Source organism: Microcaecilia unicolor, chromosome 10 (assembly GCF_901765095.1).
Source record: "Microcaecilia unicolor chromosome 10, aMicUni1.1, whole genome shotgun sequence".
Taxonomy (NCBI): domain Eukaryota; kingdom Metazoa; phylum Chordata; class Amphibia; order Gymnophiona; family Siphonopidae; genus Microcaecilia; species Microcaecilia unicolor.
Genome location: NC_044040.1, coordinates 172618961 through 172631997, shown reverse-complemented (window position 1 = coordinate 172631997; position 13037 = coordinate 172618961). Strand labels below are relative to the sequence as shown.

Below are 13037 nucleotides of genomic sequence, written 5' to 3'. Positions count from 1 at the left end.
GAACCACCTTTTGGTTCAGGGATGCAAACAACCAACCACTGCCCCTGCCGCTCCAAGGCCCTAATTGCCAATGCTATATGGGGCAAAAACTTGGGTCGGGCCATGGTCTCAGTTGCCTACCTCAACTTCCTGTGATGAAAATCCTTACATATTTTGCTATAAACTAGAAGGAACTACAACAACCTCTCAACAAAGCCAAGAAGAAACTGATGTGGCTATGTTGGACTAAAGTTTTTCAAAGATAAATATCTGTGGAATAAAATGAACATTTGCTCTTTAGTAAATGATAGATAATGACTGCATATTGGCAACTAACCAGCCTACAAATAAAAGTACATAATTCCTACCTTTTTAACAGCAACTGTGTACATTTCTTCCTGAAAAGTTTTGAAAAACTCGCACATGAATGCCTCTTTGAAGCTTGACTGAAAGAATAATCGAGGATGTAAGTATAGAAATATAAGTACAACATTTCCATACAAGAGGCTACGTAAAAGTCCACTTACAAGCTTGCTTTTGGACAAACTTCCCCAGCAGCCCAAAGTCTGGATGGTTTTTGAGATGAGAGTTAATGTTCTAGTTGTTTGATTATCCTAAAAGAAGGATTGGTATAAATTAAAATATATATAGCCTTTCCCCCCCTCACACAGGCTACCTTCACAAAGCTTTCTACCTTTAGATCAAGATGTGCATATACTTTTCAGCCCTTGATCAACAAATGAAATCTGGTTCTAGTCCTATAATCTCATGGTTACTCAATTACTACATAAAATACTATGTATGAACCCTACTCATTTTCAATTACCAAACTAAAAACAGAGTAATGTGTTTCATAAAATTTATGTAAAGCAGTTCAAATATTACAAAAAACAAACAAGCTATAACCAGAAAACCTGTCCTGCACCTCTGTCTACAGGCACAACTTCTAAAAAAAAAAAAAAAGAAATGGAAATTCATCAAACCCAAGAAGAAAAACTGAACATTCTAGATGTGTCTAAAAACATTAATTCAATATCCTCAGAGAAGAAAGCATCCACCCCCCCCCCCCCCCCCCCCGAAGGCATACTCAATAGATGCTTCAGCTGGAGCAAACACATACCTAAAGAAAGTTGCAAGGAACTTCAGCAGAGACTATCAGCCACATACATGTTAAATGCAGCTAATATAAAAGTATTGCAAAGTCCAGAATGTCAGCCATAGCAACATTAGCATAACTGCCTTGGGTGAATCTCTTCATAAAGGCAGTTAATAAATCCCAATAAATACATGCAGTGAATATAGCTCTAACATTAATATAAATTAAATGTGGCAAGTGCAATTTTTCAAAATTTTTACCTGCATAAATAGCTATTTAGACTACTGCAACTTGATTCTCACAGGCCTCCCACTAAGCCATCTCTCCCCCCTTCAATCTATTCAAACTTCTGCTGCACAATTTATAATTCTGCCAGTGTCGCTTATGCTCATATTAGCCCTCTCCTCAAGTCACTTCAGTGGCTCCCTACCCATTTCTGCATATAATTAAGACTTTTCTTACTGACTTACAAGTGCAATTCCCTCTGCAGCTCCTCAGTACCTCTCTACTCTTATCTCTCCCTACACTCCTCCCTGGGAACTCCATTTATCAGGTAATGAGAAAAATGGTGAAAAAAAGACTGAAAGGAGCAGCTCGCAGAGTAAAAAACTTGCATCAGGCGTGGATGCTGTTTAAAAACGCCATCCTGGAGGTTCAGGACAAATATATTCCACGTATTAGAAAAAAGGGAAAAAAGACTAAACGTCAGCCGGCGTGGCTAAACAGTAAGATAAAGGAAATCATTAGAGCCAAAAAACAATCCTTCAGAAAGTGGAGAAGAGAACCAACTGAAAGTAACAGGATAGATCATAAGGAATGCCAAGCCAAATGCAAAGCGGAGATAAGGAGGGCAAAAAAGGACTTTGAGAAGAAATTAGCGTTGGAAGCAAAAATACATAGTAAAAACTTTTTTAGATACATTAAAAGCAGGAAACCGGCCAAAGAGTCGGTTGGGCCGCTGGACGAAAATGGTGTTAAAGGGGCGATCAAGGAGGACAAAGCCGTAGCGGAGAAATTAAACGAATTCTTTGCTTCGGTCTTCACCGAGGAGGATTTGGGGGGGACACCGGTGCCGGAAAGAATATTTGAAGCGGGGGAATCGGAGAAACTAAACAAATTCTCTGTAACCTTGGAGGATGTAATGGGTCAGTTCAGCAAGCTGAAGAGTAGTAAATCACCGGGACCTGATGGTATTCATCCCAGAGTATTAATAGAACTAAAAAATGAACTTGCGGAGCTACTGTTAGAAATATGCAATCTGTCCCTAAAATCGAGTGTAATACCGGAAGACTGGAGGGTAGCCAATGTTACTCCGATTTTTAAGAAGGGTTCCAGAGGAGATCCGGGAAATTATAGACCGGTGAGTCTGACGTCGGTGCCGGGCAAGATGGTGGAGGCTATTATTAAGAATAAAATTGCAGAGCATATACAAAAACATGGACTGATGAGACAAAGTCAGCACGGATTTAGTGAAGGGAAGTCTTGCCTCACCAATCTAATGCATTTTTTTGAGGGGGTAAGCAAACATGTGGACAATGGGGAGCCGGTTGATATTGTATATCTGGATTTTCAGAAGGCGTTTGACAAAGTGCCGCACGAAAGACTCCTGAAGAAATTGCAGAGTCATGGAATCGGAGGTAGGGTATTATTATGGATTAAGAACTGGTTGAAAGATAGGAAGCAGAGAGTAGGATTGCGTGGCCAGTATTCTCAGTGGAGGAGGGTAGTTAGTGGGGTCCCGCAGGGGTCTGTGCTGGGTCCGTTGCTTTTTAATGTATTTATAAATGACCTAGAGATGGGAATAACTAGTGAGGTAATTAAATTCGCCGATGACACAAAATTATTCAGGGTCGTCAAGTCGCAGGAGGAATGTGAACGATTACAGGAGGACCTTGCGAGACTGGGAGAATGGGCGTGCAAGTGGCAGATGAAGTTCAATGTTGACAAGTGCAAAGTGATGCATGTGGGTAAGAGGAACCCGAATTATAGCTACGTCTTGCAAGGTTCCGCGTTAGGAGTTACGGATCAAGAAAGGGATCTGGGTGTCGTCGATGATACGCTGAAACCTTCTGCTCAGTGTGCTGCTGCGGCTAGGAAAGCGAATAGAATGTTGGGTGTTATTAAGAAGGGTATGGAGTCCAGGTGTGCGGATGTTATAATGCCGTTGTATCGCTCCATGGTGCGACCGCACCTGGAGTATTGTGTTCAGTACTGGTCTCCGTATCTCAAAAAAGATATAGTAGAATTGGAAAAGGTACAGCGAAGGGCGACGAAAATGATAGTGGGGATGGGACGACTTTCCTATGAAGAGAGGCTGAGAAGGCTAGGGCTTTTCAGCTTGGAGAAGAGACGGCTGAGGGGAGATATGATAGAAGTGTATAAAATAATGAGTGGAATGGATCGGGTGGATGTGAAGCGACTGTTCACGCTATCCAAAAATACTAGGACTAGAGGGCATGAGTTGAAGCTACAGTGTGGTAAATTTAAAACGAATCGGAGAAAATTTTTCTTCACCCAACGTGTAATTAGACTCTGGAATTCATTGCCGGAGAACGTGGTACGGGCGGTTAGCTTGACGGAGTTTAAAAAGGGGTTAGATAGATTCCTAAAGGACAAGTCCATAGACCGCTATTAAATGGACTGGAAAAATTCCTCATTTTTAGGTACAACTTGTCTGGAATGTTTTTACGTTTGGGGAGCGTGCCAGGTGCCCTTGACCTGGATTGGCCACTGTCGGTGACAGGATGCTGGGCTAGATGGACCTTTGGTCTTTCCCAGTATGGCACTACTTATGTACTTATGTATCCTTCTCCTCCACTGCAAACTCCAGACTCTTCCTTTTATCTTGCTGCACCATACGCCTGGAATAGAGTTCCTGAATCAGTACATCGAGTTCCAGTTCTGGCCATCTCACATCTAGGCTAAAAGCCCACCTTTTTAAGGCTGCTTTTAACTCCTATTCACTTGTTCAGTACCCGTGTCTATTTTATAATTCCCACCTTAAGTAATTCTCTTATTCCTTATTTGCCCTGCTTGACTGTATCGATTACATTGTAAGCTCTGTTGAGCAAGGACCATCTCTTACATGTTCAGTGTACAGCGCTGCAAACGTCTAGTAGCTCTATAGAAATAAGGAGGAGTAGTAGAAGCAGTAGTAAATAGGCTATCTAAAAATTAGTCAGTTATTCATCCTTTCTTTGCATTTAAGTATATGTTGAGATTAACTTGTGTTTTATTTTGTTTTTAATCTGTGGGAAAAGCAGGTGGGTTCAGGTACAATTCCCTTTTGAAAGTACCTATGAACTTTGCACCTACTCACGTTGGTTTAAAAACTAATCCCTATATATCAGGCTAAGGGGAGAAGTTATCAACATGGGCTACTTTACCACTAAACTCACACTATTTTAGCAAAGGTCCCATTTTATGCAATAAGACCTAGTTACTAAATAACTTGGGTTAACACTAAAATAACCCATCTGAAATGGTAGCCCAGATTGATGTCCCCTCTAAGTTTTAAAATGTGTACTTTCAAAACACAGGCCACACTAATAAATGTATTGGACTGATTCAGGAAAACAAACTTTAATCTAGTGCCATTAAGACAGACTTTATGCCAGCAAAAATTTGAGCAATGGACTAAAGTACAGCAGCGGTGCCGGGCAGGGGGAATAGCAGCAGCACAATGGGCAGAAAAGAACATCTTCCCCTCCCCTCTCAGAGGCCAGTAGATCACCAGCCGCACACCTTTAAAGATAGGACTGGGCAGGGCTGTAGCAGCCATGCACTACCGCCTCTTTGTGCTCAAATCGCGGTTGAGGGGTGCAAGGGAGGTAAAGGGCAAACCAAGCTCAAGTGGGTTAAGTAGCACAGAGGTGTGAGGATTACTGGTGCAGGTGGGGGTAGGGGAAGGGGCAGTTCAAATGTGTGAAAGGAGGGCAGAGCAAGCTGAGTGTGCCACTGGTGTGTGAGGATCAAGCTTGAGGGTGTGCCATTGGTGGGAGGGAAAGAAATGAAAGCTGGAGAGAGGAGTAAAATGGGTATTGTGTGCCTGGGGAAAGATGGGGATATTGTGCGATAGGGAAGGCCTTGGGAACAGACAGAATTAGAGCCTTGCTGGGAGTTAGAGGAAAAGAATTGCAGTTGAAGGGACAGGGAACTGGGGAAGCCAATACCTGAGGGATAACGCAGAGGGGATTTTGGGTCTAGAGGACGCTTCCGGCATTATGATGGGGTACTTGCGAGCAAAACACACACTACAAATAAACTATGCAGAATCTTTAAAATGTTGTGTTGGCATTAGAGCAAGGCAGCTGCTAGTGCAATTTATTAAACAGGGGGGGGGGGGGGGGGTTTGCCAGATAAGGATAGATTTGTGTCAAGAACACAAGAAATCTCCAAGATTCTTCAGGTTAAAAGTTCAAGTCACATAATTTTGTCCTCAAGCCAATGAGGTCATTTTCTGCAAGGTCTGCTATGTTAGCAAGGAAAGGTCATCTGAATAGAAATAACCATGCCTTCATTTTTCCAAGAAATCCAGAACAGGAAGAAAATGTTTTTTGTGCACAGTTAACAGGTTCCCTGAAATTCAATCATGGATCCCTGGTTAAGAACCCTGGCAATCAAAGAAGCCTTGGTGGTGGTGGGGGGGGGGGGGGGGTGGGGGGGGGGGGGGAGAGGAGAGAAGAGATTTGCCGAGTACTGTACTATAGAGAAGTTTTTTTTCCTCATATGGAATCCCCTAATTTAGACATACCACCAGCCCAACATGGCCTCCAGCAGTGGTTCCACCTCAAGCGTGCCATTTCCAGAGTGCTGAAAATTTTTTTACCACAGCACTCATATGGTGGTAATGGCACTGTTCAGTTACAGCGGGAGCCCTTACTGCCACCTCAATGGGTGGTGGTAAGTGCTCCCCGCTGCATGGCCACGCAGTAAGCGTACTCTTGCTGCATGGCCATTTTTTTTGGGGGGGGGGGGGGCTTTTTACCTGCTGCGGGAAAAACGGTACTAGTACACAGGAAAAACATCCCCCACTTCTACAACAGGGCCCTTTTCCCCCCACAGCTTAGTAAAAGGACCCCTAAATGAAGAGAATATCTGAAGATAAGGAGGATATCTGTTTGCACATCAGAAATGCTCATTGCCAGAACATTACCTACTAGGGTAGCAAACTCCTCTGTGAACATTATTGAAGGCAAATCAGGACAAACAAAGCTATATCAAATATAAAACCAGCTAAGCATAAATTTGAGGTTCCTTTGGTGACAATGAGCAATAGTAATATGGAAACAAGTATCTTAAAGACCCAAGGAGAGAAGAAAAGTCTTCCGATTGTCTGATGGGCCGATGATCTAAAGCAAACGTGGGTGCTAGAGGCTATTGGCTTGCGGGCTCTGATCGCAAGTAGCATGCAAATGCATGCTAAACATTCCTCTCCTATGGTCAGTGGGTAGCACGCCAAACATTGGTATGCTGTCCGTGGCAAACCCCATGCCAGTTCAGAGCTGGCGTTAGGGTTTGCAAACCATTAGGGAGGAATACGAGCCCTGTCCAGCATGCATTTGCATGCTAGCAGGCCCCACATTCCCCCCAATATAAACTCCTTGCAGAGCCCCCCCTCAGGAACCACGACACCCCCCCCCCCACCCAGATGGGGGATGGAGGTCCTGTGGAGCTCCAGTCCCCCCCCCCGACACAAGTTCACCGGGGGGGGGGGGGGGGGGGCTGGAGATCTGGTGGATCTCTAGCTCCTCATAATCCCCCCTCCAAAAAAAAACCCTGGTGGCCCAGTGGGCTGCAAACCAAGCTCCCCCAACCTAGTGGTCTAGCGACCCCTCATCCCTGCCCCCCCCCCGTACCTTTGTTGGAGGAGGGAGTAGTACACTCCCTTTTTCTTCCAGCACTGCCTGCCCTGGGATGCACTGGGCAGGGAACCACCATTTTCAAGGTGGTGTTGGAAAAGGAGGAAGCGTACTACTCCCTCCTTCAACAAAGGTATGGTGGGAGTGGGGAAAGAAGGCTGCTAGCCCACTAGGTTGGAGGGGGGGGGGGGGGGTTGGAGATCCACTTGTGTCGTGGGGGGGGGGGGGTGTCAGGAGGACTGGAGGTCCGCTGGATCTCCAGCCCCTGTGTGCTGGCTTGGAGGGGGATCGAAGGGAACATTAGGCCACTAGGGCCTTGCTGTTTCAGGGGGTCTGGTGGTTCTCAAGACTTCCAGCCCGTGTTAGACAGGTCTGGGCTTCTGACAGCCTGGACCTGTCAAACAAGTGTGGGAGGACTGTGCCAGAGTGCACGCTCAGGCACAATCCTCCTGCACTTTGAGAGATAATAAAAATGCATAAATTTGTGTGCTATTATCTCTGATCATAGGGGCAGGTAAAGCCCAGCATTGTTCCAGCGCTATTTTTAGAGCACTGTTTGGAACAGTGAGGGACTTTTGATCATCTGGGCATGAATTAGGAAAGAGGGATTCTGTATGAAAGAACTTCTGTAAAGGGCCCAATATTCAAAGGAATTATACTCTTAACTTTGAGAGTTATGCTTATAAATTGGCATCTTGGAAATTTTACAGGGCCAAGAACAAAGTTTTACTAAAAATGTCACTAAACTCTAAATTTAGGAGCATAAAAAGTGGGTGGCAACTGGGGTGGATTTAGGGCAGGGAAAAAAAGTTAGGAGCTTAGCACTGATTTTCAGCACTAGGCTCAAATCTAGGAAAGGAACAGCAGTCTTAAATTTATGAGCATAACAAGCTCCTGAATTAAGATGAATTTTCAGCTGAAAAGTTGTGTGTCTAAATTTGGCTGAAAATATGGCACAAATTTAAGAGCACAGCATTTTCTGAATATTGGGCCCAAAGTGTTAAGCCTTTTCAAGATTTAACACTTGCAACCCCATGCGCCCTCCCCCCCCCCTCCAACTTCTCTGGTGCCACAAAATAGTTTGAAGTGACAACTGAAAATCTCTCTGCTATTGTTCCATGAATCGTCGCTCTTACAGCTGACAGGCTCTCATCTCCATGTCCTTTGGGATTCCAAAGCTAACTCTTTGCCCTAAAAACTATATTTGAACAACTATCCGAGAGCTTTGTTCTTTAGATTTATTATTATTATTTATTGCATTTGTATCCCACCACATTTTCCCACCTTTTTGCGGGCTCAAAGTGGCTTACAATACATTATGAATAATGGAAATTACATTTTGTTTCAATTCGGTTATGGATTACATTGTGAAGAGTTATACAAAACAAATCAATCAAATCAAAGTATCGTTAAGGAATATATGAATGGAAAGAATATAGAAACATTGAAAGGAAAACAACGAAAAACTAGAGATTCTGAGGACAATATATAGCATATGAACAACGGATAGCCTATGGTATACATCTTCTTTGGTTAGAGGTATGAGTGTGGTGTGATTTCAGGATTGAGAATTATTAGGTGGATGTGTTGATGTATAACGGAGCAGTGAGTGTGGATGTTATATGTTTTGGTTCTTTCCGTAGATTTTATCAAAAAGATGTGTTTTCAGTGATTTGCGGAAGTTGGTTTGTTCGTGAATCGTTTTCAGGTTGCGCGGAAGTGTGTACTTTCTTATTACATACTTGTATCTTACTGAAGCATTACCAACTGCTCAATACCAATGAAGTCTCCCACAAGTGTTAGGGATGCTACTTGAAAAAAAAAAAAAAAAAAAAAAGAGCCTTTTTGGCTCCTGCCTGCTTCCCCCACTTCACGGATTGTCAAAGGAACAGGAGCTACAAACTTAGTTCATGTAATGTTTAAAATTAAACCTCTTTTAGTCCATCAGAAAAGTGTCTCTTATGAAAGGATCTTGAAACTCTCTTTTCTGACAGCTGAATACTTTTAAGCTATGTCACACATTTTACAACTGTATTGAGAGATGCTAGTCAAATAAGTTCATTTTCAAAGGGCTTAGGCTTCTTCTAGCAGAGTCCTCACACACAAATGGTTGTGTCCGCAAGGAACTTAGCAACTAAGTTTTCTTCCATGCCTGTCTTTCCCCTATCATTAAACCTTCTCATTCCATCTGGTAAAGTCATTTCATGATAGCTAAGACGTACATGTTGAGGGCACTACAACCTGTAACACTGATTAATTAAACTTTCCAGTGCAGTTTCCACACAGCTATCCACGTTAACTTTCCAGTTTTTTTGATCCTAATACAGCATGATTTATTTCACAAGCTAAACTCTGCCGGTCATTTTCCTGCAGTAGCATGCAGACTTTGGAAATGCTCTGCTGTGGTTTGGGTGAACCCATTCCTTCTCTATAATTTCTATTACCATAAAATAGAAAGGAGAGAATCACTGCTGAGCTACAAAGCTCCCCACATTGGGATGTACTTTCCAGTCATTCGCAGGATACTATACCTCTAACAACCTTTCAGCCCTGGGCCATATTAAAACAATGTTCTTCCCATAGGCTGGGATGGCTCTCCCCCAAGATCCTGCTTAAGAGCAGGTGGAAGGGTATAATTGACAGGTGATAGATTTATTATGGGATTGATCTACTTATACTTAGGTAAAAGTCAACCATACAATGCTGAAATAAAAGTTTAGATTATCAAGAAAAGTATCAGAGGCAGGATACAATACTTAGAACTACGCAGCTACAAATGAGGGCTTGCGTTACATAGTTGGGTAAGTTGAAAGCAGACTAGTCATTCACGGAGTCCTCGCTGTGCATTAAAAAGTAGAAAAGTAAGCTCCTCAGGTAAAGGGTTACCAATTTGCTCGGCTGACGAGATATTTCTAGATGTGCTCCTAGAGAAGAACCCTAATTCTTCCTGAGCATAATCTCTCACTCCAAACTGTACTGCCAAATAGCCGATTGAGCAATAGAGTTAATAGCTCACTGACTGGGCAGTGGCCATATAGCAGAGACAGAATATATTTTCTCAGATCACCAATGTGCAGAAGTTAGCCCCTATCCCACAATGACATCAAAAAAGGCCTCAAGTATGCATACTTATAACATGGAGAGTTGTGTGTGACCCTGGACCTTTCAGATAATGTAGCAGACACTGAAGATGGCCTCAGAGTATTGGTAAGCTGGTAATAAAGGATATATGAAAATACAATGGAAGCTAAATTAAAATGTACTCTGGGCCATTATTTGAACCATCTGTTCTAACTGCAGGCCAAACTCAGTTAGCAGTGCTCTTACCAATTCTACCAATAATCAAGACATTCCAGATTTCTATTTGAATCAGACAGCAACTACTCTGAGGATACGGAGATCTTTGTCTGGAGAGAATCAGAGGCTGTGATGGCTCTTTGAGCACTATGAATCTTAGCCCTTACACTCTTTCACTAAGGACCCTTTAAACCCAGAACCTTTTGAATTGCTCACTGAGCCAGTCAACAAATACAGGGGCTCCAAATTCTTTTCAGTATCACGCAAACTCTCTTTATGGTCTCATATCCAATTGCTCCTGCTTTCTGCATCTAGAATTGCTCTTCAGTCTCCAAATCTCTCCTTCTAGGTCTACCATATTGACCAGGCATTTTGAGGGACAATGATGCCTAGGGCTCTTTTTTCCCCTTTGATTTCTCCTCTATGAGAGAATAATGAGCTCATTTACCTAAACTAAATGTTAGCCATTATATGTGCAATTCACACAGACAGCCTGGGGCTGCACACACATTTCTTCCTGTTCTTAAGACAATTATTTTATTAATTAGAGCAGCACAAGATGAGAAAGATAGCCAACTTCTAGTATTTCAAGTGCAGGAAACCCAGGTTTTGTAAGAAGCAGCAGTCAGACTTCAGGCCCTGGACTGCAGTTGTATAGTCGCTTTCAAGCTCTGATGTAGTCTTCCTTGAGATAGACTCACCACATAATTGCGAAGATGCAAACTTCAGCTGCATTTACTGGGCTATACATTGCAGAATACAGCCTGCTGCAGAAGGATTTCATTTATGCTTGCCAGAAGACCAGTGCAAACACTGAGGGGGAAAGAGCAATATAAAGCACCCTGGTAGGAAGGAGCACACTGAGAATTCTTCCTATGAACAATGTTTGTAACTTATGTGATACAGATGAATAGAGACAAAACAGAAAATGCTATCACCCTTCAGTGAATATATTTAGACTGGAAATTCTCATGGTCATAAATGGTCACAAGCTGTTACAAATCAGGAACTTTATAATACAAAATCAAGCAGAAAATTTGAAGAGCCCAAAAGCCAATATTTGTTTAACCAATTTTCACAGAATATGTTGAACCAAAATAATTTCAATGTTATAAAAAAGAAATTTCCACTGTATAAGGTAAAAGAAGGTCTGAAATTATTTTACTTTAAAATAAACTATACTTCACGGTGTTGTCTTGATAAAAGTTTTGGGATATATTTTTGGGATCACTAATGGAAAAGTCAAGGATCAACTTCTAGACAGAGCAAAACTCCGGTCTATTTAGGGATGTCCACGTCACATCTCATGTTTCTCCCCCCCCCCCCCCCCCCCCATAAAAAATAGGTTCATTAAATTGTACACATATTGGTTAAAAACTCCATTTATGGTATATTCTTTATACAAAAATGTTACATTTAACACTACACTGTTTTTGCAAATGTCAGTTGCTAGGAGAGCTAAAATGAGGAGGCAGACTCTTGCAAAGCTAGATATTCTGAAGAAAATGTCACAGAGGCTTTCTGGCAATTGTCCCACTTCCCCTCATTGAATGATCTGCAGCAAAAAAAACTTTCTTAATCTATTACAAGGCTTATTACTCCACTTACTGGATGATGAGGTCGTAAATGAAAACTATGAGGTGACACTACTGCTACTGCAAAGAAACGAAGGAACACAAAGCTGCTCACTGCAGAGTATTGTACATGGGGGTCATCTGCAGAGAAAAACATGACATGCGGTCACATGAGGCGATCCATGGGAAACAATGAATGCCATCAAAATAAAAAAATAAAATAAATAGAGCATGAGTTTTGGATCATCTTGATCTATGCAAAAAGACCTTACCAACTAGCATTACATGGTTTGAAGGCATGCTGTCTCGCAAGAACACAAAGTATGAAGCCTTCAGGGCCTGAACACTAACAACTCTGTCCAAGTGTCATAAGGTTGGGCTTCTCTTCATATTTCTCCAAACTTTTGAATCTAGGATATACATTGCCATAAAGTTCTCAGTGTGTTAAATATCAAGATGAACACCATGACCACCATGTAGAAAATGCCTAACTGAAAATTTCCATTGTATCATATCATCTGTATATTTATGTTTTCATTTGTGAATGAGATCTTTCAAATCTAAAGTCAGATTAATGCCCTGAACTCTACTACACTGATCATTTAAGGACAGTCTTAATGGTACTTGTGCTGTATGTAGAACAAAAAAAAAAAAAAGCTTCAAACTGTGAACTACAAAGGATCATTATATCCAGGTAAAAAAAAAAAAAGCTGTAAAATGAAACCCAATGAACAATGAATGCATGCTCCAAGGTTAGGATTTTTTTTCAGTCTCTAAGTTTTTGTGTACAGATCCATATAGCTAGGTGTGCAAGTTTTAGTAAGAAACCGATACCCACATAATGTTTATTGATGCCTCAGTCGTACTTCCTAACAAGATTAACTAGAGGAATAAGAAACATTATTTCAATGTAGGGAACTACAAAGCATCTAGTATTATCTAGTGGAGAAAAGGAATAAAAAAAACAAACTGCTCCATCACAGATAAGGGCAATTCTATACAGTGGCACCTAAATAAGCGTGCTACAAAAGGGCAGGCTCGGTGCCAATTCTATATTTGTTAGGGCGTATCCAACCTTGATAGAATACTAGCATTAATCTGATTGGGTGTACTGAAATTGCCTGTGGTGCACCTGTGTGTGCCTTGCAATGTGCACAACTGATAGCATGCTATAAGCTGTATGCATTGCTAGGTGGAACACCCATGACACACACACGCTCTGCCCATGGG

The 13037-nt window shown here is 42.1% G+C and overlaps 1 protein-coding gene across 2 annotated transcripts in view; it reads right to left on the bottom strand.

The window, feature by feature from the left end:
* Positions 1-13037, bottom strand: part of RASA2 (RAS p21 protein activator 2) — a 216491-nt gene that overhangs the window by 50575 nt on the left and 152879 nt on the right. For both annotated transcript variants that reach the window (XM_030216595.1, XM_030216596.1), the window contains exons 15-17: positions 11842-11948; positions 507-593; positions 348-425 (exon numbers count right to left, since the gene is read on the bottom strand). In XM_030216595.1, coding sequence (XP_030072455.1) covers positions 348-425; positions 507-593; positions 11842-11948 — 272 coding nt within the window. The remainder of the gene's footprint in view (positions 1-347; positions 426-506; positions 594-11841; positions 11949-13037) is intronic.